This window comes from Thunnus maccoyii, chromosome 19, assembly GCF_910596095.1.
Source record: "Thunnus maccoyii chromosome 19, fThuMac1.1, whole genome shotgun sequence".
Taxonomy (NCBI): domain Eukaryota; kingdom Metazoa; phylum Chordata; class Actinopteri; order Scombriformes; family Scombridae; genus Thunnus; species Thunnus maccoyii.
In genome coordinates, this window is record NC_056551.1 from 25,427,940 (window position 1) to 25,454,239 (window position 26,300).

General features: G+C 41.5%; 1 protein-coding gene across 3 annotated transcripts; it reads right to left on the minus strand.

Moving 5' to 3' along the window:
• zfyve16 (zinc finger, FYVE domain containing 16) lies at window positions 1-26,061 on the minus strand. 3 transcript variants are annotated; one of them, XM_042394754.1, is made up of 19 exons: window positions 26,009-26,061; window positions 24,801-25,073; window positions 19,696-19,804; window positions 17,455-19,520; window positions 15,918-16,014; window positions 11,329-11,505; window positions 11,084-11,220; window positions 10,621-10,837; window positions 10,096-10,218; window positions 9,782-9,937; window positions 9,455-9,679; window positions 8,706-8,788; window positions 7,857-7,961; window positions 6,186-6,336; window positions 5,958-6,038; window positions 4,779-4,941; window positions 3,099-3,204; window positions 2,764-2,940; window positions 1-1,541 (listed from the first exon to the last, which is right to left on the minus strand). In XM_042394754.1, the coding sequence occupies exons 3-19, from the start codon at window positions 19,763-19,765 to the stop codon at window positions 1,383-1,385; spliced, it is 4,293 nt and encodes a 1,430-aa protein (XP_042250688.1). In that variant the 5' UTR covers window positions 19,766-19,804; window positions 24,801-25,073; window positions 26,009-26,061; the 3' UTR covers window positions 1-1,382. The 3 variants fall into 3 exon arrangements, with proteins under 3 accessions (XP_042250688.1, XP_042250687.1, XP_042250689.1); XM_042394753.1 differs by lacking the exon at window positions 26,009-26,061 and adding an exon at window positions 25,395-25,475; XM_042394755.1 differs by lacking the exon at window positions 26,009-26,061 and adding an exon at window positions 25,395-25,469 and having other exon boundaries at window positions 24,801-25,060.
• Window positions 26,062-26,300: the final 239 nt, after the last annotated feature.

Here is a 26,300-nt window from a genome sequence, read left to right on the forward strand (position 1 = left end):
TCGCCTTCACTTATTTTCTCTTTGGTAGAAACAAAATTCACAAGTGGTCCAGACGTGCTGAACGAGTCAAGTTCAGATTTTCTCCACAGTAATTTTAGAATGAAATAAAACTTTAATCCGAACGATTTTACTTTTTAAATGTTACTGAAATCGATTAAAATTAACTTTGGCAGGTCATTAGAGTTCTGCAGTTGTTCCTTCAGCTTCCTCAGGGTCTCTCTGTCCATACAAGCATCTCTCATCTCATCTGTTTAATACTCTCTCATCCGTCTCCATAACTGTCTCGTCCCTTTTACGACCTTTCATCTAAATCACGTAGCGCTTTGCTTTAGCGAGACATTTGTTTTTTGCATTTTACTTCATTTCAGATCATTCCTTCTTTATTTTCTGTCTTGTTTATGTTGTTGGCAGCTGTCGGCAGCTCTTTTTGCTAATTAAATCTGTAGCAATGCGGGCATCAATTATACTAATGATCAAATCTCACAAACCGCTGACATTCATCACAATGAAATGAGCCATTTACGCCAAGAGTTGGTGAATCAGATTTGGATCACTCGTACGAGCAAACCTCACAGAGCTAAAGTTAAGGAGAAGAATATAAAAATGTTCTCGCATGAGGCCCGATGTTGCAGTCTCATCAAAAACCAGCGTGTGAAATGAGAGCATAGTACCTTGAGAGGAAATGAGATGATGATGATCTTTTCATCCCTGCGGTGTTTTAAAAACAGGCCAGCTACGTATGCGAAGCGGCTATATAGTAGCACCTGATCATATATGCATCACACCTCTGAAAGTCCTGAATACTGCGGTCAGTAATGTCCCCTGCCCCCAATTTCACTATTTTTCATTCAATACGCCCATGTTGAAAGATAATAAATACACCCAAATGAGAGACATTTCGATAAAGAGTGTCTGTGGGGAGACATTCATCGAGGTGCGTCCGAGCTGACGGGAGGCCAGCGGGGAGCCTGGAAGGCAGAGCAGAAGAAAGAAAAAACGGTTTGAATAGTTTGGTTGTATTTGGTCGTGTTGTCGTATTCCTTGTTTAGTGTTTGGCTTCTTGTATTAAAGCAGCTTTGGTGAGCACGAAACGCACAAACATACAATGGTTCCAACATCGCATCAGTTTATATCCTTCCGAAATCCAACAAAAAAAGGTTACGACATTCCCTCCCGGAGTGGGAATGTTTTACCGGCAGCTACTTGTCCTCTCTGATTGGCTGCGTGTCCACCTGTGCACAATTAGCTGCAGCATTAGCACGTCCCGCTACAACCGACAGCTTCTCCTTCTGTGCTCGACCACCTTTTATTTTTTTTGTTAAGTGGATTTTTTTTTCTCTCTCTCTCTTCATAGTTTGAGTGTGTCATGGTCTGCGTGTGCATTAGATGGTGTTTGTGATGTAGAAGATGAACTCCATGTCCATGGCAGTCTGTGGGACGCTAGCGCTACCTCCGTGGATGACGGGGATCAGAGCGCCGTCCAGCTCGTTCATGTAGCGCTGAGGGAGGAGCCTGCCTCCGGAACCAGCCTGGTACTCCACCTGTGAGCAAACACACACAAATATATCTTTAACCACAAGAGTATTTTCTACATCACCTGTTACAGCCATGTGTACTTAAAGGGGACACATCATCTATATTTATATTCTGAGGCTCTACTGGAATATCTTTGCATGATTTACAGTTAAAAACTCCTTATTTATCTTATACTGGTCCTTTATGCCCCTCAGTTCAGCCTCTGTCTGAAACAGGCCGTTTTAGCTCCTGTCGCTTTAAAGCCACTGGAAAGGCAAATTCATGATTGGCTATTAATTATGTAATTTGAGATCTAATGTGCATATAGTAAACACCTAAAAAGTAATTAGGAGGTTAGCAGTTAGAAGGGGCAAAGCAAGGGAATTTATTACATAATAAATACCTGCCCGGTCATATTTGGGAGAAATATCATTGACGTGGCTATCCGGCCAAGCTGACTTCACAATACTTACTCTCGTCTCCCCCATGAGAAAACAATGCAGTGCCCTTTTCTTTGCTTTTAGCTGGATTGAGAATTCAAATTAGCCTGACATGGTTTGAAAGTTATTGTGTTAAGCTAACTAGCAGACTTGGGTACACCATCCAAATCTGTATTAATCACGGAGGGGATAAGTAGCTCAAATGTAGTATAGCAATGCTAATGCTAACCGTTTCATGTAAGTGAATGGAAGAGCTGTTTTTGAGTTAAGTTTAGCTAAGTCTAATAGATATGAATGTTTACTTTCATTCAGATTTTTGTGGATGCTTAATGAGACACTCAACTTTGATATCATTTATGCATTTCTATGATTTCAAGCCACATTTCCAGAGGCTTTAAGGCCCCCCTCCCAATGAGCCCACTCTGTTCTGATTGGTCCGCTTCAGGAAGCTTCCTCCGGCTCCGGAGGCTACGTAAACAAAGTATAGTAGCAGGATTTCACTTCTTTACTCCAAATGTCAACTTCTCAAACACTTTTATACACATTGGAGCCCAAATCTGATGTGAAATATGAGAGTGAACAACGTGAACAACCCCTGGATGGAACAACCTTAGCAACAACGGCTACGGAGTGGACGGCTGTTTGTGGGCATGTGCAAACAATGTGATGTCATCATGAGGAGGAAGCAGAAGTTACTACTTTTGGAGCTTTGACCATGTTTAACATCCTACATTATAACTATAAAAATAACAGAAAATAACAAAAACCATAACATGTCCACCTTCAACTACATCATCATCATTATTACCATGTCGGCCTGTGTGGAGATGCGAAGGGAGAGCGAGTTGATGCCGCTGCAGGTGAGAACGGCGAGATGAGGTGTCAGAGCGCTGCACGCGGCCAAAGCGATCTCCTTCTGAAACACGCTGCAGGACTGCAGCACCGACGCCAGGCTGCAGTCTGGAGTCTTCAGCTGGTAGAACACCTGGAGGGATGTTAAGGTTAGATCACACACACACACACCTGGACTGTCAACACATTTACGGTAAAGCCTCGTCATGTGTGTTCACTGAAATCTGACACGTATTCTAACCAGATGGTCAAAATAGAGCTGAGTGTGTGAAATGAGTGTAAATAACTCACCTCAGTGCACTGGATGGTGCGTCCGTCCACCTCGAACTCGGCGTCCTGCTGCATCCTCACACTGCGGACTCCGTCCAGAGGTTTTCCATCAACCGCGCTACTTATGCTGCAGAAAAATCACATTGCAGATAAATTGACCACTAATGTGTTTGAGTGAAAAAACGTGGCTCATAAAAATAATTGCGAGCAACACCAACAACAAATCCATTCATTCCCTTCAGAGTTCGGTGACCAGGGAAACTCCAGCGATGTATGTGCAGTCAATAAAGTTTTTGTCTTTAAAAAATCTGACCATGATTGAATTTTCGACTGCTACAAACTACAGTATTAACAAATCTGCAGTTTCCTGACAACACAAACACTCATTCATTCATTTGTGAACGAAAACTGGACCTGACGAAGTTCAGCAAAATCAGTCTCAGCTCTTCTGTTTTTTATTTGAACTTTAAAGGATATGGTCACTTTGTTACGTCCGTCTCAAAACACTAATGACGTGTAGAGCTGCAACTGATGATGACTGTCATTATTGATTAATCTGGTTAACACTTTCTTGATTAATTGTTTAGTCAATAAAATGTCAGAAAATAGTGAAAAATGCCAGTTATAATTTCTGACAGCCAAACGTGATGCATTGACATAACTGTATATGACAAAGAAGAACATTTGAGAAGCTGGAAACCTGGAGAATGTTTGGCATTTTTGTATGAAAATAAAATAATTAATCCACAATCAAAATAATTGCTGATTAGTTTTAGCTCTAGCCAGGAGCCCATATGGCCACTGAATCAGGTTTTTCTTGCTGTAATCATTCCTCATGTTCATACAGGCCATTAAAAGATCTTCCTGATGAAGTTTCAGTGTAAAAGATGGCGACGAAATCTACAGTCGTCCTTTGTTTTACTCCTCCGATGCAGCTCAGCAAAGAAACACAGTGCAGGGAAACCAGAAGAGTGAATTTTGTACAATTAAAACTGTAACTTTGGATGACAATAACTTGATTTGACTAACTCAAGACTGTTAAAGCCTCAAATTAGCTTTGAATAAACTTTTGAATACATTTTGGCATGTGAGGACTGGATTTTGAAGAGATTCTCTTAATAGCATGAATAGTATGAACAGGAAGAATGATGACAGCGAGCAAAAAATGTCAATGTACATACAGTTCCAGCATCTGAATATTGTTTTAAGACAGACTTGACAAACATATTTTTTTAATTTCCAAGACTACAAGAATGAACATCTCTGAAATGCTGAGGTTCCTTTACTACTTTCTTTATTTGTACTTTTCAATTAACGCAACTAACAATGATAATTAACCTTTTAGTCAATAAAATGTCAAGAAGTAATGAAAAACTGTCCTTTAATTTCCCAGAAGCCATAATAACATCTTCAAATATCTTGTTCTGTCCGACCGACAATCTTTGGTGTTTTTTTTGCTCGACTAATCGATTAATTGACCTTATTAGCTACTTCTCTGTGGCTACATAAACTCAAAAACAATAAAGTAGTAGAAACGTGATATTACTTGTGGAAACTCTGCAGCACAAAGAGTTTCTCTCTGCATGAACAGCTGATTAGAGAGAGATTACGGCCTGATAGAAGTGCAGCGGTGAACAGGTTTCACAACAGTGTGTAAACAGCTCTGTGTTTGGATGTGTGAACTGGGTGAGGTGCCGTTACCCTGTGTTGACAGGCGAACTCCAGTTGACCCAGCGGACGGTGACGTTCTCTCTGACCTCCCCTCCATCATTCCTGCCGCAGGGTATGTGGAAGTCTGTCTGCTCCCTCAGCGCGGTGCGCAGGGACTCCATGGTCTCCGGAGGGATTTGCACCATCAACCCGTCTGACGTACAAAGACAAGATTCCAGTTAGGCTGGTCCGACAACAAACATTTTACAATATGAGGCAAACTATCATGTTCTATCTTAAAGGACGGGTTCACAGTTTGTCATAAAACAATAGTCAGGTGCCCATGTGACATACTCCCCCCCTGCTGGATGGGATATGTACAGCCTTATTACTGACCCTTTGTTTGTGCTCTCTCCCGTTAGGTTTAGTTATGTGGATTTAGGTTAGAGAGGAGAGCCCAGATCCTACGGCCCTTTGTGGGCTGGTCTGGGTGTCTCCTCTTCTTTTTGTTCTTTTTGGCCAGCTCACCAGCTTCTGTTATTTGGTGGTTGTTTTCATTAATAAATTTGTTTAATTATTGTGGTAAATCCTGACTCTCATTTATGTCGGGGCCCTTCTGTGGGCAAGCTGGTTTAGAGGGCCGTTACATAATTTTGGGGGCTTGTCCAGGGCCGTAACAGCCCAAATGAACACTGAAGCTGTTTTTTTACTTTTATTTTTCTTCTTTTCTACAATGTAAGTGATTGGGAACAAAATCACAGTTGTCCTTCTCTGAAAAAATTTATTAAAAAGTGTATTTGAAGCCAATATGAGGCTTCAGTCATGCAAACTAGTCAGGTGGATATCTATCAAAGTTAGTCATTTCAGTTCCAATTTCCTTCTTTAAAAAGAGATAAAAAGAGGAAATTTGATGCTAAAAACTGTGAAAAACATCCACTTTATTGGACTAACTCAGACAGCTGAGGCTTCATATTATCTTCAGATAAACTTTTAAATACATTTTTGCACAAACCGAGGACTGTGGATTTTGGCTCCCATCCCTTACATTGTGTTTGGAGGGGTTTTTTTGTTGTTTTTTTTTTAAATGGTCATTATGAACAGAAGGAATGCTTACAGCGAGCAAAACCTCTTTCATTGTTCATTTGGGAACCTGACTGTTGTTTTAAGACCAATCCTTTAACTCACAGACTCGATCAGATGGAATAAGAGTCAACAAATCAGTCACGTCACCTTCAACAATGCTGGACTTGGCAATAAAGCCTGAGGAGGCTTTCAGCGCTCCATTGAACACCACAAAACTGGCTCCAGTCACTGTAACAACACACATCACCACAGAATAAACTATTTATATAAAACAGAGTCAAGAGACAACAATAACCATTACATAATTTCAATATTTGTGATGTTATTTTGCTTACTTGTCCCTGTCTTCTTTATTCTGACACTGATGTCTCTCACCTGTGCGGGTCTTTCCAGGCATGCTGTTGGCCTGCGTCTGATAGTTTCCGTCCTCATTCTGGAAACACACCAGGTGAGAGTCGGCCTCAGAGCTGAAACTCGCTCCGATACTGATGACGTGCTCGTTGGATGAATTTACCACCTTCTGCATCTGTAAAACACCAGAAGACGTGTTGTCCTCAATCAACCTGGAGCCAGTATCACCACATTAGCAACATGAGATCCTTTTATTCTCGCTCATTGTGACACAGTTCACTATAATTAAAAACAAACACCATACTTGTGTGTGGTTTTAGAATTGATTTTAAGATTTTACTGATCACTTTTAAAGCACATCTGGGTCCAAGCTACATAACAGATATGTTGACCCCGTATGAGCCGGCCTGCGGCCTTAGATCCTCAGCTGGGGCCCTTCTGGCTGTTCCAAAGTCAAGGCTTCAAACTAAAGGTGACCGTGCTTTTGCCATGAGGGCCCCTCGGCTTTGGAACGACCTGCCTAATGAGATAAGGTCAGCAGAATCAGTAACGTCTTTTAAATCACTTCTAAAAACCCATTTCTACAGACCTGCTTTTATGTGATGTTGTCTTTCTATCGTCTTATTGCTTTCTGTGTCATGTGTCTTTGCTTTTGTATTGTGCTGCCTTTGGTTTGTCTGTCAAATCGCTTTGTAAACTCTGTTTTTAAAAAGGTGCTATATAAATAAAGATATTATTGTGAATCATGCTTGCACTAATCCGATAAGCTACATATTACAGTGTCACAAAACCTCAACACTTCAGTTACAGATTTGCTCATGAAATATGTGACAGGAAGACTGTTGAAAATAAGAAGTGACTGGATTGTAGACAATCTTTTCAGCAGCCTATAAGCTGGCAAAAAATGACGTCACACAGCCATAAATTAACAAGAAATTCAGACAGAAAAAATCAATATAAACCATGTAAAATCTGCTCAGTTCCACCTTGCTCTCTCCAACTAAGTCTGCTAGAAATCTGCTGCATCTCTCACTGCTTCACACTATATAAACATCAGGAAACATCAGGCCTCATCTGAATGACTACGTCTCTCGTCTTGACTGCTGTAAAGTGCTTCCTGTAGGGCTGCCAGAATGAACAGTAAAACCTCTGCAAATGGTCAAAAATGCAGCAGCGCGTCTGCTCTTCAACCAGCCCAAAACTGCTCATGTCACTGCACTTTTCATTACTCTCCACTGGCTCTCTGTTGCTGCTCACATCAAGGTAAAGTCACTAATGCTCGCCTACAGAAGAGCCGTCTCCTTCCCTACAATCTGCCCTAAACAACTAGTCCTACCGTCACTGTGAGGCAGGAAATCTCAACCCCTGATTCAGTCAGCAGAATGTAAGATGTAGAAATGAGACTTTCATTTTAATCACTAGTATTGCTGCAGTATACTTTCTGACCACCAGTGGGCGCACTGGACTCGACTCTGCAGAGCAGCACTCCAGTCTAAAAACAAACAGACTTTCTGTTACAACTTTAATGACTGGATCCGTGACTGACATGTGGGCGTTCCTGCAGACATCCAGACAGGTCTTTGGTACAAATGCAACAGTTTTCAAGCAGCAATCATTTATGATCTGTAAAACAGCCTCCTGTGCTGCACTGCTGTGTGTACTGGGGGTTTTTTGTTTACTGTAAAGCTCTTTTACCTCATTGAAGCTACTTTTGGGAATGTCGATGTAGCTGTGGCCCATCTCCATGTGGATCCTCAGGCCCTCCACGACCGCCAGACTGTACTGGTAGTTCCTCAGGTCCTGTGGTCAAACAGTTTAGAAGTTATGAATCATGTCTGCAAAATATTTATAATATAAAAACATTTTACATGTTTGTATATAAAAGGGTGCCACAAAGGCCGACAATGTGCATCTGCTATCATGACTGTTGGTATTTAAAAAGTTTTGGAGTTGAAATGTTAAAAAAGCAAAAGCGACTCAAAACTGATCCCTGAGGCGAACCAAAGGAAATGTCACACCACTCGAGATGAGCTTTCATCCAAAACCACAACCGCTCTCTTCCTGTTAGGTAGGAGTCGAGCCAGCTGACACACTGCCCGAGGCCGACATGTTTATCTTATTTTAGAAGTATCGTGTGATCAACTAACTGCGTCAGATATTCGCAGATCGAGCTGCAACGGAGTGGAAGCTTCATTCTGGTCTCAGTGGGCAACTAACGTCTGTCTGAAAGCTGCCTCTCGATCCAAACTTAAAAATATCTGAGTGTTTACAGTCTTCATTAAGAAAGGAAGCTTCAGCAATGATCTACAATTACCGAGTGATGATCTAAATTAATTTTCTTTAACTAGACTTTAACAAAACAGTGTTCAGTGCAACTGGGAAATAACCTCATTGTAGAGAATGATTAACAGTAGACGGGAGCTCCTCAGCTACTTAATTACAAATTATGTTAAAATGTGGCGTCAGTGAGATCAAGAGCACAGAGCTTCAGTTCTGCATCTGAATGATGACAACACAGATGTCTGCTTGTGTTATGATACTTACAGCCAGTAAATTCATAATGGTGTGTCCCGTCTCTCGATACACAGAGTCCCGAAAACGAACACTAACCAATGTAGTGGGATACACTGAAAAAGAGAAAAGAGGAAAATTAAGTTTGTTATTACTATAATTTATTATTTATCTGTCTTTATCTGCAAAGTATAAAAATCTATGTTTGTTTTAAAGGCGTAGTCCATAAAATAAAAGTATCATAAAATTATTTTATTTTTGCATTGAGGGATAATTTTGGTCAAAATAGTTTTTAGGGCTGCAACTAACAATTATTTTCACTTATTTTCACATATTTTCTCAATTAATCAGTTTAATAATTTCTATATACATCTATAAAATGTCAGAAAATACCAAAAAAAAAAAAAATCATTTTTTTACAATCAAAATTTCCTAAAGCCCCATGTGACATCTTAAAATTGTTTGTTTTGTCAAAAAAAGACTCCAAAATGCAATGAAATACAATTTACTATCACACAAGATGAAGAAAAGCAGCAAAACTTCAAAAATTGAAAATATGGAGAGAAATTTGCAATTTTGCTTGTAAAATAACAATGAATTGACGACCAAAATAATTGCAGATTAACAAACTAATTGTCTCAGTTCTAATAATTTTTGAAAAAACAGATAGCAAAAATGTGTGTAACAGTGTTAAATGCCTGTTGAACTGATGTGAACTCAACATGAATCTGTCTTGTGTTTGAAGACAAAAACAACAATAAACCACGGAGGGCCACACACACCGCTGTATTCAGCTCCGAGCCGTAGGAGCAGTCTGAGTGGAAAGACTTTGGCCCAGGGCACTTCCAGTTTCTGGATAAGCAGGCCGAACAGGAAGGGCTGCGAGGGGAGAGTGAGGCCTTCTAGAGGCTGACAGGTGGGAGAGAAGAACAGCACCCCGGCATGATCCTTACTGCCCAGGAAACTGCTGGTGAACGTCACGTTATCCAGCTCCTCCAAAAACTTGCCTGTAACAGAAGATAATGAGTCTGCAGTCGATGTTTTTCCAGGGTACAAAAACTGTATTTCAGATTCTAAAAGCCAACAAAGGTCATGTACGTGCCGTCTACCTTTTTGGGCATCTTGGTAAATGTTGAGATAGAGTGTAAAGAGGTCTCTTGGCAGAGTTTTTTCTTCGGGCAAACACTCCACCAGAAACACCAGCTCTCTCTGTCCCAGAGCCTGAAGCCCGTTAGAGCCAAAACACCAGCACTGCCGACTGGAGTCTGACGATTCAAACAAACACAGTTAACAGGGTCCAGATCTGTGGGAGGACATCTAAAGACATCCATGGTCCTCAACCTTATCTGAAACATGCAGTACGTATGTGAAAAGCATCCAAATATAACCCAAGATATGAGGATTCAAGATGTGTTTTACTCACATGTGACCAGTTTGACGTTGACTAGCAGGTTGGCGTTCAGGACGAACGTCAAAGGACGAGGTCCTCCTTCCTCTAATAAGTGCAGGATCTGACACGGGGCAGGACTTTCCTCAACTAAAACATCTAAAAGAAACAAAGCAGAGCATGTTGAGCTTCATGCATACAATGCAAAGTGATGCCTTGAAGGATAAGACTGGAGATTTTCTATATTTTTATTATTGTTTGGAGCCAAACCAACAATGAACTGATCTACTGACAGGTAATGTGTGTGTCTCAAAGCCTGATATATCTTATTCCTTTGTGCCGTAGACCTCCGTTGTTGTCCAAAAACTATTAAAAACACATCAAGGAGCCTCACTGCTGCACTGGGTGACATGTTCCTTCACCATAAAGACAATGGTTGTGGTTTAGAAACGGCTCCAAAGACTAATAACATACAGCTGAATGGTACATAAAGAGGTGTATGTCTGAAAGGGGGCTATGAATAGATTGAAACTATGCAAACACACTGAAATAAACAATCACCTCCAGCTTCATCTTCTCCGGTGGTGATGAGCAGAGGAGGGAGCTCATCCTCGTTATCCGTCAGCAGACTGGGAATCCTCTTCACTGAAGAACCGATTCCAGAGAGCAGGGCGTAGTCCCAGGGTCCGGACACCGGAGGCCGAACCACCTCTACCACCCCGGAAGCCTCGGGGCTCAACGAGTTACCGACTCCGACCTCTGACCCCGCTGAGCCAGGCTGAAATGAGACAGTCGATTACTTTGGTACCATTCCAGTTATACTAAAATGAATTCAGTCATTTTTAATAGTTATATATCTGTAGAAAGCTCAGTGAAGCAGAGAAATTGTCTATTAGCCACATTTTATCCACTGAGAATAATTTCTTAGAGCAACTATTGTGGCTTTTGATAAAAACGTCCTGAAAACTAAGCATGTGTTGTTTCCCTGTAGCTAGGCTGTGTGGATGATGTATCGTCGTCTTACTGTTGTTTGGTCTGGTGCGACGCCAAATTCCTGTGAGCTCCTGCGGCTCGTCACCGACAGCTTGGTTGTGTCTGCCACTTCTCCGTTGGGCAGGATGCCATCAGCGAACCACACGCGCTTCTGTTCACGAGGACAACCTGATGATACGAGGATAACGGAAGTCTTTTCAAGGACGCCGCTCAGGAAAAAAACAAACTATAGCAGCAAACTATAGACGGTGTACAAGTATACAAGAGGAATCATACTGTCGTTGCTTGGCTGTTTGAGAACGGACACGGGAACCATGACGGTAGGCGGAGGAGAGTTGAGAGTGCCGGCGGCACGGGCCTGCTGCAAAGGGGGGATGGTGCTGCAGTACTCAGATGGGACGTTGGGGTTCGGGCTGGGACCCGTTGGACTCATCATCCGCTCTAGGGCCTGGGCTACATGGAGGAAAAAAAGTCAAAGAGGTGTGTTTATTTTAGCACAAATTTCACATCAGATTTTACTCAAAAAGCTTGTTTCTCCTTCACCATGTCTCGTATGGCCACTGCTGCTGCCACTACCCTTAACCCTCTGGACGCTATCTACCACAGTGCCGTTTGATTCATCAGATTTGAGTTTGCTGTGTAAGTTCCTCCGCTCTCACTGACTGCTCTAAAACCGCTGGCAGCTACTCTCAGCTTCAGAGAGACTGATTGTACATTCAGCGCCCTGTGCAGAATGATGGAGAGCTTAACTAAACTAATGGCTAAAACTGATGCACGTTGCTGTTTTTAACTAATTGCTGCTGTGAGGTTGTTTCGAAATTTATTTTCTTCCCTCTAGCGGTCAGAATAGCTCGATGAGTTAGAGCTTCAGGTCAGTTTCTTGATCTAATATTTTTATGTAAACACATCAACTGAAGAACTTTCTTTAACAATCCTCTGGTGTTGAAGTATCAATATTTTTTGCTGTCATTTTCCAAAAGATTTAGAGTGACATTTCCTGTCACTTATATTATAAATCATCACAGACACAAGGACGACGAGGTTTGTTTACGAGCTTTCTTCGATATCGGAGGTTTCCGATGACAGAGAGAACGAAGATGTTGCCTGAAGCGACTGTCGCTGAAGATTATATTTTTGTGCCAAGCGGTCAGGTATCAGATCAGATCAAGAACTGTAGCGTGAGCTCAGAGGACATAAGCTTGACAGCAAAAAACAGCGGACCGCTGCAGGCACAGTGTGACAGATGTGTGATTACTGTAATAAGTCATTTGTGTTTATCACTGAGCGGCTACAGTGTTCTGTCTGTAACACAGTACGATACTGCAGTGGATTCTTGTGACTGCATTTCCTTGTTTTCAATACACCATGAGTTCAGTCACAGATTCGTAGATGAAGCCAGTTAATTAGTCACATTTGAATCAAATAAAGCTTTCAAGAAGAAGAAGAAGAAGAAGAATCGAATAGTGGACGACTCAGCTTCACCCCACGGCTCATTACACAGAACTGATGAATAAAAGGTTTATTGCAAACAGGACAGACATGAGTTGTTACTTCCAGGAAAGCCGGTTATGACTGAGAAGGCTACTCAATGCCTTTCCGGTTGCACTCCCAGAAATGCTGATGTTGCACTCGTCTACATTACATTGATTAAGCATCATAGATCCTTATCGATCCGGTGTAAACTGACAACAACTACAGTGTGGTTTACAAAAGCGCAGGAAACACATCGGAGGGAAGTACGTCGCAAAGACGTTACAGTTATTCAGACCCCTTGTTAATGAAAAAAAAAAAAAGGTCTTTTGTCCCTTGAGAGATGTTTCACCTTGTTCTGAAAAGAAGGGATGACAAGGCACAAAAAAAAGTCATCCAGGGCATTTCATAAACGACTTCAAGTACAAGCAAAAAATACACTGGTGATCTTATTTTAAGTGTAACATGAACAAACATAAATATTCCTTTTTAAAAATCAACTAGAAATGAGCATTCACTTCATCTACATAGACTATAAACACAACAACAAACAAACACTGTTCTCTATCGCAACACAAAAACAACAACAACAGTATATTTATCAATAAATCAGACACGTCTTACCTCATCCTCATCATCCTCTCTGCTAAAACTCAACTGGTCCACTTCATCACAAGTCTGTTCCTCAGTCTGACTTTAGACGCCGTTATCACTTAAGACTCCCTGAAGCTGCTCCTCGCTCAATTTCCGTGAGTCTACGTCTGTTGTTAGCCTTAATAGCATGTTAGCTTTAGGCTGGGGTGTGTGTGTGTGCGGTAAGTCTCACATGCAGCTCGCCCAACGGATGAGAGAGATGGAGAGCAGAGAGAGAGAGAGAGAGAGAGAGAGAGAGAGAGAGAGAGAGGAGAGAGAGGTGACGGAGAGGAGAGAGGGATCGCATCGCACGCCGCTCCAGCGACCACCGGCTACAGAAAGTGGATCACCTCCTTCTTCTTAATTTAGACAGTGTGTGTGAGCATCACATGTCTACTGCGTTAGGCGAGTACTGTACCACACACACACACACACATATACACACACACACAAAATCAAGGACAAATGCCAATGTCCTGCTATAACTCTCCTCCCTCTCTCTCCAGCCGTCTCCATCCATCTTCCCCCTCCCGTCTCTCTCTCTTTATATCTCTGCTGCAGTCTTTTAAGTGTAAAAAGGTGCCTTTAATCATTAAAGCAGACACATAAACCACAGAAACGGAAACAAAATACATCTGATTTTTAATTTTTTTTCACAATGTGCAAAATAAAAAGAAGCCAATAAGCTGTAGTGAAAGAATAGTGAAAAGATAAAATTCCTAAAAACGAGGGTTTTTAAATGTTTAATAAATGTTCAGAGGGACATGAGGAGAAAAACCCCTGAGCTACTTTGTACAGGACAGTTTTTGTGTTTCGTGTCTTAAATATTCATAAACTGCATAATGAAAATGTAAATGTGATGTTATTAAGTTTTAATGACAACTTAGTGAGTTCGGTCTATTTTTAAAGTTTTAAAGATAACTCGTGGGTTTAGAGAAAAAAAGACCATACAGATGCAGTAAAATCTCCTGGGGGGGAAACAGGGCGGTTTGTTGACAACCGTCAGATATTAAACCAGTTTTATTTGGTTTTTTTAGTCATTTGGGGAAAAATCTGTAAACACAACACTGACATAACATCATCCTCTAAAGCTGATAAGGTGAACAAGCTCATGAGGCAAACAGTTGCTTATTTACACATCAAGCAGCTTCAGAGCAGCATTATCATTCATTTGGAGTCGCTGATGACTGTAAGTCTGATATTTACTCTCTTTTAAGCTTTTTTCATCTCCACAAACTCCTGAGGGGAAATATTTGGCTCGTAAGCTGCCAAACGCTCCGCTATGTTCACCAGCTAGTCTACAGCTAACTGTGTCTGTTTGCTGTGGTGAGATATCGCAGTGAGACTGAATCAGAGTGACCCCCTGCTATTTGATCCACTGCTAATATAACAAGATTAAGTCAAAACCTAGTATATGGCTGGACTGTTTATGATCAATGTGAGAAACTGTGGCCGGTTTGTTACAAGGATCGTCAGTGGTAGCGTCTGTAATGTGAATTCCTGGATATTACGTGTTCATCTGCAATTTTCTGTAGTGGTCTCAGTAATATTTACTGTTAAAGTGTACTGAAGTAGCATCACATGACATGGTTTGAGTCAAAAAAAGGTTAAAAATGCAGTTGTAAGAACTATTCTAGTTATCTGTTAGCGCCCCCTGCTCTTTCATCTGTTTCTATCTGCGGATGTCTCTCATTTCTCTAAGACTCACTCCGTATTGAGTATTTTGTGATTGATTGACTGTTCGTCCGAAGCCACACAAACAAACGTTGGAGTTTCCTCATGTGCAGCAATCCCAGGCTTGCTGCCGCCGGGTGAGCCGCCGACATCATCCCGAGGAGCGACATGACGCTCCCCGACGGCACCGAGGCCGCGGCCCTCACGCACCGGGTCAACAACAACAACAACAACAACAACAACAACAACAACAACAACAACAACCTCTCCACATGCTCCTCTGACAATCTTGCAATCATGACGTAAACACCCCCTGAGGATTTAATTAACGGGGGACTCCAACACACAGTGAGTCAGTCAGTGACGGGCAGACATGTATATTGATCAGTGCAGCTTTAAAGTGTTGTGTACATTGATTCAGCACATGTGCATTTGGTGGGTTAAAAAAACTTCTAGTTACAACTCAAATTTCAGTATATAACCAACCGATCGTCCTCTTAAGAATCTATATCCATACACTTCTGTTTACACACTCAGTTAATCCTCCGTAAGCAAGCAAGCACTTCATAAAAAGGAACAGCAGAAGAGCGAATGCTAATTATCATTTATAGAGGAGGAGGAGCAGGAGGATGTCTGCTCTTTTGTCCACAACGGAGGAAAACAAATGAATGCTAATTGGAAATTCTGTGCACTCTAGCATAAAAAAATATAATTAAATTCATCATAATTGAAAAAGCTGTTTAAAAAGGTCCTTCAAAAAAAAAAATCACAGGCTTCTAGCACTGTATCTTCCTCCATGAAATGCATATATAATGAAGTTGAGCATACACAACAGATTTATCAATAATTTACAACTGATCAAAGCTCCGGTGAAAAGATTAAAGCATCTCTTGTCTTATGAAGTGATTCTCAGCAATCAAACGACTCCTGACAGACTGTGATAGTGCGGTATTTCCCCTTATAGAATACTGAAACCATATTCACACACATCTGGATTAGCTTGGAAACACGTTTCTGTAGAAAAACGTTGAAGTGAAACTTTTGTGGTTGTGCCAGATCTCCAATCAGACCGATCCCGGGGGGCTTACCTCTGTGTATACTATCGAAGCAGATGACGCACACGCGAGCCTCTTTCTCCAGGTACTTCAGCTTACACTTCCTGTTGCAGCACACGGCACAGTAGACCTGCCACAGAGGAGAGAGGACGACAATGACGAGATGAAAAACGTGCTACGGAGCAGCTTGCACGGACAGTAAATCCACATAAATAAAGAAAGAGTACAGTTGTTTACAGTGTGTCTACACATCTTTGTGTGTATATAGTCCCTTAAGCGGCGAGTGAGTCGTGCTGTGAACAATAACACATCTTAAACAGTCCTCTCTAATGCTGTTTTAATCGCTGGCCTTAAAGGACTTAACTCCAGCTTTAGGACACATGGCTCGGTACAGATCTATAGGAGGGCTGCGGAAGGAACTGCTGACTCATGCTCTCCTTTTACATGAATCCACTGTGCTATATTTGGAGCTGGGACATAATCTGTTTTATTTCTAAAACACGCCACCTTCATAAGACTTTGACTTCAGATAGTGTTAAAAAAAAAAAAGGCACGTCACTTCTCATTTTATATCTCCAATTAAACAAATAGCAGAAAAAATAAATAATCATGTAAAACAAGCACATAACTGAAGCTGATTTTCTATATTTTGGTAAATTTAGTTAAGTCATATTTATAGACGAGAAGGCTCTTAACACCAGGTGCAAATCTTATGTCTCAGAGGATTTCAATTAATTCAATCTGAAGCATTCCTCGAGTTCTCTCACACACACACACACACACACACACACACACACACACACACACACACACACACACACACAAACACACCCACAAGCACTGCATGGTTCTGTCAGCAAAATAACAGCTTTGAAGACAATTATTGCAAAAAAGCTGGTTTATATTTTGGTCCTGAGGAAAATACTAAAAGACTGGATGTCTACCTGCCCGTCAAAATACTGTAATACAAGTATCATGTAGTGTTTTCTTTGTTTTCTAATAGCTTCCTCGTGTTTTTCTGTTAATTCAACTAACTACACAGGCGCCATATTTCATTCAAAGTGTAGAACATGTGGAGTGAAGTGTGGATCATAGTTTGCAACTACGCAGTGTGCTTGGGGTCAAGAAGTTAAGATACTTAGGGCTGCAACTATTATTTTCATTATTTATTAATCTGCAGATCATCTTCTTGATTAATCGTTTAGTCTATAAAAGTCCAAGGCTTGTTTTTTTCTGACCAACAGTTACTGTCCTATATGACAAAGAAAAGCAGCAACTCCTCACATTTAACAAGCTAAAACTATCACGTTTAGCTTTTTTGCTTGAAAAGTGACTGAAACAATTAATCAATTATCAGAATAGTGTCTTATTTTTTTTCCTGATCGACTAATCACCTGACTGTTGCAGCTATAAAGACACTTTACTCTCAAAATCATGTTCTTGATTTACACTGAGCCTTTGTGCTTTCTACTTATATTTATATCTCACCAGAGAGTTTCCACATACAACATTCCTGCTATAAAATACAATGAATTCAGATAAATGTCTGCCTATAAGCTGACTGACGTACCTTCCCGCAGGCTCGACAGTGATGCCGCCTCTTGGTAAACGTGAACCTCTGGTAGCAGTTCATACAGTTGGGAGCTTCAGAGTCCGGCACCCAAGCAGGCTGCCTGCACCCCAGCTCCTCCGCTCCCTCTCTCTTCCAGTTCACCGACCTGGCACCTTCTGAGGGGGGCTCCCCGGGGTAAGGCGGGGGCTCTGAGAGTTCGTCGTACCCCACGCTGTAATCCTGATGCTCATGAGCTGCGTATATCGGGCTAATGTTGGAATGCTCTTCTATGAGACCGGGGCTTGTGGGTGAACTCTCTTCAGCCTCTACTGTGCCGGCTCCACCGCTGAGCACCTGAGCCTGCTCCTCTTCTTCCCCTGCTGGTTGAGATCTTGCAGTTTGGCAGTGTAGCTGTTTAGGTCTGGCACCTCCATAGGAGGGCTGTTGATCAGAGCTACTGCTGTACTGGGACTGGAAAGTGTTGCTGGTCAAAGAATGGCTTCCCCCAGAGGAGAGTTCTGGCTCTTCTTGACACGAGTCCTGCGATAGTGACGGAGCATCAGGGTTTAAACTTCCCTCTACAGAAACACATATTGTTCTGTCACTTTCTGGGGAAGCCAGGCCCTCTAGTTCCTCTCGTCTCGCCCGACTACAGATCCTCAGTTCCTCTTCTGCGAGCCTGTCCTCCAGATCCCCGTTGGATTCTGAGAGACTCTCGGGTTGAGTAAAATCACCAGAGCTGCTGCAACAAGAGACGCCTCTATCCTGCTCTGCCTCCGTGTGCGCCTGCAGGAACGCATCCAACTCCTCGTCTGTGACCAGCATCTCGGCCTGGTCGCTCTCCGGCAGATACTCGAAGCCAAACTCGGGAGGGTCGACTGGGCTGGGTTCTGAGCGATCAGAGGAGGGAAGGTCCGCAGGGGGGGCGACAGCAGCGGGTTCAGGAGAGAGATGCTGCTGCCCCTCTGGTGACAGCCGGCCCCCTGCGAGCTGCTGGGACACAGAGACTCCCGAGTCAGCAGGTTCCTCTAAACAGGACCTGTTCTCCCTGGCTTCCAAGGCTGACAGGGAGTCTGCCTCTGTGCTCTCAGATGCGTCTGCCTCTTCACACTGCTCTGTAGCTTCCCCCGACTCATCTTCTGTGGTCTTTTGGCTCACCAGAGCTCCACACATGGATACAGCTATGGGCAGGCATGACAAACCCACTGGTTCACTCTCTGAGGCTGCTGCATTTATAGACTCTCCCTCACATTTCTCCAAAGTTTCTTTTGACTCATCCTCTTTATTCTCTGAGGTTGTTGTAACTTCTTTACTGCTTTCAACAGGCAGGTTGCCCTCTTGTTTACAGTGGTCTAAGGAGGCATCCACTACTTGGTTTATGCAAGCCACCTCCTCACAATCCTTCTCCTCTCTGTCAGCTGACTCTGTGGTCTTAAGTGACAGTGACTCATCTGTGGACTCGCAGCTCGTCTCCACAGCAGCAGGAAGAATAACGTCCAGCAGGCAGAGTGAGGCAGAGTATCCACCGACCTGCTCCTGTGATTCTAGACCCAACAGTTCGTCTTTCCCTGCAGAGGCTTGCTCTTGCGTGGTGTCTCTACAGCCGGCGCTTTGGCTAAGCCCCCCTTGCTCCTCTCCACGTACACTCACCACAGGGCTGCTGAAGTCCACAAGCAGCGTCTCCTCCTCCTCCATTTGCTTTTCCACCATGTCCAGCTCGCTGAAAGCATCGTGGCTGTTGGCCCGGACCAGGATGGCTGAGCTTGTGTCATTCACAAGGTCACACACCGGCTTCAGAGCCCGATCGGGGCAGGGAGGCGCAGAGCTTTTAGCGGGCCTGCGATCCACAGAGGAGAGAAGGTCCACTCCGGTGAGAGGCTGACCTTTGACCTCTCTGTCATCAGTGCTGCGGTTGTGACTGGTGGAGCTGTCGGGACAGCTGGTGGCAGAACCATAATGAAGAGAATTAAGGTCAGGGAGGTTCGGTGGGACAGTGGACGCCTCGGAAGACAAACACTGAGGGCCCAGAGAGGAGAAGGGGTACGCTGAAGGCTTCAGGAAAACCGATTTGCATTCATGCTCCTCTGTGATAAAGAAAAAGATCAAAACAAGTTCAGATAAAACTTTAAAATGATCATTTAGAGAGGTGAAAGAGACTCAGTTTCTTTTTTGTCGTTGTTTTAATGGCTTTGCAACAACACACACATTCAAAATTATGGATCAGATGTAACTGTACATGTGTTTTGTGAATAATCTCACCAGTATTGAGCTCAAAGTCATCCAGCAGTTTATCCAGATCACATACTGCTGCCTTGAAGAAGCTGTCCATACTGGGCTAAAACAAAGGGCCCTTGATCCCCTCCAATTCCTAAAAATAAACGAAAAAGACATGTTGTAATTCTGAGAAGAGAACGTATGATTTTTCAGTCTCTTTGGTCTTTTGATTTAAAAAAAAAAAACATCCTGAAGGAGCAAGAATCTAGGTCAGTTCTCGACACATTAACCCCATTTGACATTCTTGTTTATTCATTCCTTATGCAGCGGAGAATTCATCCTTTTGGCAACACCTATTTAGAAAATTAAACATAAGGGAAAGTACTGAAAAAGAAAAAAATGTGCATATGCATGTGAAAACTTAATAAGTTGACACTAATTACTCACCCTTAGCTACTAAAGAAGGGCTTTCATACATATAATTTTAGGCAGGGCAGACGGGTTCATGCTGACATAATCAGGCTTCATAATCTGATAACCGGCAAGTACCAACCACACCTAAAATCTGTGTAAATAATTACTAAGACATAGCAACGGACTTAAGATGACACAGAGGCATATAGAAGTTACTCTAGCTTTGGCGACAAAGTCCATCATCACATGTGTACATATTTGGGGCTTGGTTGTTGGAGCTTTCAGAGGATGTTTATGTGTAACAACACTCTGTTTACAGTCAACGGTAATGTGAATTTGAGGCTTTCATGTCACCCAGCTGGAACAGTACAAGTGCAGAAAATAGTATCACTTAACTGTGAAACAGCCTTTAAGGCTGAGAAAAAACAACTTTTAAACTACACCACAATATTGTATTACACTCCTGTTAGTTTGATGTCATTCATATTTTGCAGGACATCCTTGAATATGGACTTGTCTTTACAACACCCTACATCTAATTTGTAATTCTAAATTAACGCACAGTATATTTTGATAATCACCCCTCTGGTTACAGGTACAGTGTACAAACTGCACAGGAATGAAGAATTGTCTCCATTAGCTTCACACAGACTGTGAGTTTCACAGCAAACAGACTGTGTTGCATCATGTGATTTTTTTCTAATGTAATAACCAGCGACCATATGTATTTGTCATTTTTGCTGACAGAAATGAATCAACTGTCTTCTGCTGTGTAGGAAAGTGGTTTATACAAGATTATTAAAATGTGGTACTTCTCAACTTGTCAAGGGCACAGTCATTTAATTCAGTATTATCTACAATACAATTTCTATAGATTGAGATTTTTTCCACCTGAGGGTAATATCATGACTTTCCTTTTCTATGTTGCACAGGAGTTACACTGTCTACTTTTAGACCGCCTGCAGCTTTTTCAGCTGAGCAAGCTACAGAAAGCACAGCATGACCGAGAATCAACTTTTGTCCAGAGGGAAATATTAATATTTATGTTTTCAACTGGCATTAAAGGAACTGCATTAAGCTGGTTTAAGTCCTATTCATCAGATCTATTTCGGTTTATACACCTTAACAATGAATCTTCCATGCACGCAACACTTAGGCACGGAGTTCCACTAGGTACTGTTCTTGGACCAATACTATTCACCCAATTATATTCATCAATGAAGCAAGTTGAAACCATTCAGTTAACTAAACTCCAGGCATGCCTTAAGGACATAAGACCTGGATGAACTGCAATTTTCTGCTACTAAACTCAGACAAAACTGAAGTTATTGTGCTTGGTTCTAAACACCTTAGAAACACTTTATCTAATAATATAGCTACTCTGGATGGCATTACCTTGGCCTCCAGCTCCACCGTAAGGAATCTGGGAGTTATCTTTGATAAGGATATGTCCTTTAACTCCCACATAAATCAAATTTCAAGGACTACCTTTTTTGACCTACATAATATTGCAACACTGCGCTCCCAGAATGCAGGCTTAGTTGTTGTTCCTAGAGTCTCCAAAAGTAGAAGGGGAGGCAGAGCCTCCAACTATCAGGCTCCTTTCCTGTGGAACTATCTTCCAGTTTGGGTCTGGGAGACAGACACCCTCTCTAAGTTTAAAAGTCGGCTTAAAACTTTCCTTTTTGATAAAGCTTATAGTTAGGGCCGGCCAAGGCTTGCCTTGGACCAGCCTTTAGTTATGCTGCTATAGGCCTAGACTGCCAGGGGACTTCCATTGATATACTGAGTTCCTCTTTCATCCTCTCCATCTGTACACATTCATGTACCATTAATTCATGTTACTAACTTAGCATCTTCCCCGTAATTTTGTGCTTTCTCGTCTCACAGTTACCTATGGATCTGTGGTTGCGCTTGTTGCACTTGCACTTATTGTAATTATTGTTCTTGCTGTGCTTCTCTGTCTCTCTCTTTCCTCCCTCCCTCCCTATTTCGCTTTCAACCCATCCGGTCATGGCAGATGGCCGCCCACCTAGAGCCCAGTTCTGCTCGAGGTTTCCTCCTGTTAAAGGGGAGTTTTTCCTTGCTGCTGTCGCCAAGTGCTTGCTCATGGGGGAATGTTGAGTCTCTGTAAAATAAAGAGTACAATCTAGACCTGCTCTATATGAAAAGTGCCCTGAGACAACTTCTTTTGTGATTTGGCGCTATATAAATACAATTGATTTGACTTCTTCTCGCCTAAAGAAAGAAACACAAACATAAGCCACAAACACTCTCAATGTCTGCGTTACAACATAAGGAAGAAACATGCACGAATAACGAGCATCAGGAAGAAAAGTGTATAATAATGTGCTTTTGTGGCACGGTAGGACTCTCCCTGATGCACTGTCTGGCAGTTCAGTGCCTGCAATAGCTCACAGCGCCATCACCCATGGAGCTTCAAGTGTCTGGATGTGCAGATCCATAACATTGTCACTCCTACACAGTTCAACTTCAATTGTAAAATCAATAATAAACATAAGAATCTCCAGGCCAAATCATACTTGATACTGATCACTTCATGCTAAGACATGCAGAGGAGAAAAGCCAAATTGCCCTTCCTTTTAAACCCGATTCATGGAATGTCAGAAATGGGTTAATAATACTGGGAATAAAAATAGGTCAATTTATAGGAAAGCAAATATCAAGCATAGTTAAAAATAACTCACTTAAAAGAGAAGGCAAACATCAAATACTTCTAAAAATCAGTCCCTTGATAAAGAGCAGACTGAATGTTCAAAATGAGAAGCAGTTTCCTTTAAAACCTTGAATCCATACTTTACATAGTTGAAGTATAGCCAAAGATAGTCCAGATAATTTAGTAGTTAATAGTTAAATTAAGTTATAGAGATGCTCCTGCTATGAGGAATCAGGCCAAAAATGGCATAAAACAGATTACTTTTGAGGTGTCTGAGACTTATAAATCAGATAACAGATTTCTCCATACATCTTTGTGTTAATTCGTCCTCACGTCTGTGTAGAAAAGCACTGTAGACTTTAACAGATTAACAACTTCAACAACTGTATCAATAAAGAAGCATTAGGTTGTAGAAGACTCACAACATCCAAGGACACTGAGGAGCTCTAAACCGCTGGTGCAGCCTCCTCTTTCCACAGACCAACATGTGTCTAAGTGGTTAAATTTAGCAAACAACTTTATTCCTCTCTCATCCACCAATAAACCTCTCCGTACTGTTGTGTCACACAATAATTGTTTACCAATGTAAGCTATATATGGATGGGAATGAGGAAGTCAGTCTTACTAAATACATGTCTTGCTGTTTATCATCACAGTTAAAAATGCACTTCCAACTTTTTCCACAGTAACCATTTGTCAGTCTATTTTTCTGACTATGAGTAATCATAAATACAAACATTTTTTCAACTTTAAAGATCATGTCAAGACATGTTAAGACAAAAAAAATACTCTGCGTAGAATAATAATTTGTCTGATGTGATTTTTCCACAAATAAAGTTCAATTACTTAGTTGCAAATTTGTAAAATTACATCTAGACCCTGTGATCCCGACTACACACTGCTTTTTGTAAGACATCAGAAGCCAAATAGATTAGAAACCACTGATTTAATCTTTAACAAGGTGTTGTATTTTAAAGGTTCTATTTGTGAGAATTATGACACAATCTACATTTTCAATCATTTTTTTATTGCCAATGAGTGACACAGCACATTGATCCCAGGCCACAGCTCGCTGAGCCCACCGGTATTTGGTAAACACGATTGGTAAAAGAAAGTTGGTGGTTTGTGGGTCGGGTCAGGTTCAGGTGGTTGATTAACACATATTTTGGATGGTGCGGATTGCCTCTCACCAGCCAGCAGCCACAGCGTGAGCCTCTATGTGTGTTTGTGTGTGAGTGTGCGAACAAACACACACAAACAAAAACAAACACGGGGGTGGAGGGGGCTGACTGGGTGTGAGAAATGCTTTGCTGAAACACGGTGCAAAACACAACATTAGAGATCTTTTATGTTAATTTGAGAAGTGTAAGTGAGGAAAAAGACATCACCTGCAATAGTCTACATGCTGTTAAGTGAGCTGTTGACTGCAGTTCATTTAACAACCACTGGTGTCACTAATGAGAATAAATTTCTGATTCCTACTTATAGCACCTTTAAAAGCTTGTTATATTATCCATTGTGTCAAATCTTCTTTTGAATAGTAACTAAAGCTGTAAAATAAATATAGTGGAGTAGAAAGTCATATTTCTCTCTGAAATGTAGTGGAGTGGAAATAAAGTAGCATCAAATGGAAATACAAGTACCTAAAAATGTATTGAAGTACAATACTTGAGTGAATGTACTTTCCACCTCTGATTTATAGCTTCACTCTAAAAACATCACACTTGTCAAGTCTCCACAAACCACAAAAAGGCAGCTTGGGTGACATTTTTCAGGATGAAGTCGGACGGTTGTCTGGACCGTTTAAACCGCTGACGTTAGCAGGTAACATTAGCAACTCTTAACATATCACCATAACAAACACATTGACACTTAGCATCAACGTTAATTATGTGGCTGTTAGCAGCTAACTAACCGTTTATACCCCTGAAACAGTCAGCCACCGATACACAACCTGTTGTTTGTCACCTGGTGGTGATTAAAGCAGGTGTAGCTAAAGTTAACATTAGCCTGTTAGTTAGTTATTGGAGACGTTAGCTGGCTAAAGTGGCTAGCTAACCTGGTTTATTCCATAACTCCGACGTCGTCCTCAACGGTAACGCTCATCTTCCGTGTCGACAAAGGAACAACCGTCGCCGGTATGGTCGTTTCATCCTGTGATAAGACCCGTCAAAGTTGTTTGCGAAGCGGTCGCTGTTGGATGAGTTTTATTGAAGATGTGTAAATGCTCCACTCAAGCGGCCATCTTGAACAGACTGTCGGGAGGTCACAGGATCCGCTCAGCCTCAGTGTTGGAAGCCAGCCCACCGTCTAATTACACTGCACATTAACACTGCAATTATTCCAAAATGAAACGGACATTTAATTGCAATCATATACAGAAATAATTAGGTCATATGTTTAAATAAAGATGTATATGTCCTATGTATGCATTCATATATACACATACATACATAAACACATAAGAGAAGAGGCAGATACTCAAACACTACAGTTGAAAACAACACAATGACACAACTTAGATTTCTGCAGAAAGGTGTGGGCTGTAGCTACAGCTTATAATGTTGACACTGTTAACAACACGTCCTATTTGACCTCAAGAGGTAACATCAGGACAACAAAAGCAAAACAATACAAAACAAAAACAACTTACACATCCTGTCCTGTCCTCCTATTATGTTTCTTTCTGATTATACATTTTTATATTTGTTCAGTTGTTGTTTTTTAAACTTACTAAGTGTTCTGCATGTTTTCAGTTCCTCATTACAGCTGTTCCATAAATTCACACCTTAGACTGAAATACAAAGACTTTTTACGTTAGTCCTCAACTGTTTTTTGAACATGCAAATTCCTCTCAAATCATACAGACTTTCTCTCTAGAGTCTAGATTGTGGTTAAAATGACTGATGCAAGATGCAAATAAAAGAAATAAGCTCATGAAAAGCAGATAAAATGCCAGTGAATATAAAATACCTGGAAGTGCATATAAAAATACTAAAATGTTACAGCTTTTTCTTTCTTTTTTTAGGCAGCTGCTCATTTTTAATGAAAACACACATTACAGTGTATCAGCCCACTGACTTTAAAAAAAAAAAATAATTCTGATATCGTATTGACCTAAATATTCTTGAGATGTTTAAGTTACAATTTGCAGCCCTTACTTAGTAATGTAAAATGTATGAAACTGTCACTATCAGCACTAGGGTCAGCGAGTAGATTCAACAAAGTCCTCTTATCACCAATTACTGACTGAGAGTCTACACATACCTTTGTGTGTTGTCAGTGTTACTTGTGTCTCTTGTTACCTTCATAAAAAAATAAATGTCCTGTTTACCTACAACCTGCCTCTACCTGGTAACCTGATCTCCTTCCCTTCTTCAAACTGTAAACTTTCCCATCCTTCTAAGTAAACTGCCTATAACCATATCTGCAGTGTTTACTTCTGCATTTGAATCCAACTATTATTGACAACAAGTCTGAATTGTAATAAGATGATACAGTTGAGATTGGCTAGTTGTAACTTGGGGCTGCTGTAATTCAACATGTCAGACATAAGTGC

Bases quoted from the DNA above. Each gene is read 5' to 3' on its own strand.
- zfyve16 (XM_042394754.1), bottom strand. From the start codon at position 19,765: ATGGACAGCTTCTTCAAGGCAGCAGTATGTGATCTGGATAAACTGCTG. The intron at 2,941-3,098 runs GTGAGTTATTTA...ACATCCCTCCAG, and splicing joins GCACCATCCAGTGCACTGAG to GTGTTCTACCAGCTGAAGAC. The intron at 1,542-2,763 runs GTAATAATGATG...GTTTGCTCACAG, and splicing joins TCTCCACACAGGCCGACATG to GTGGAGTACCAGGCTGGTTC.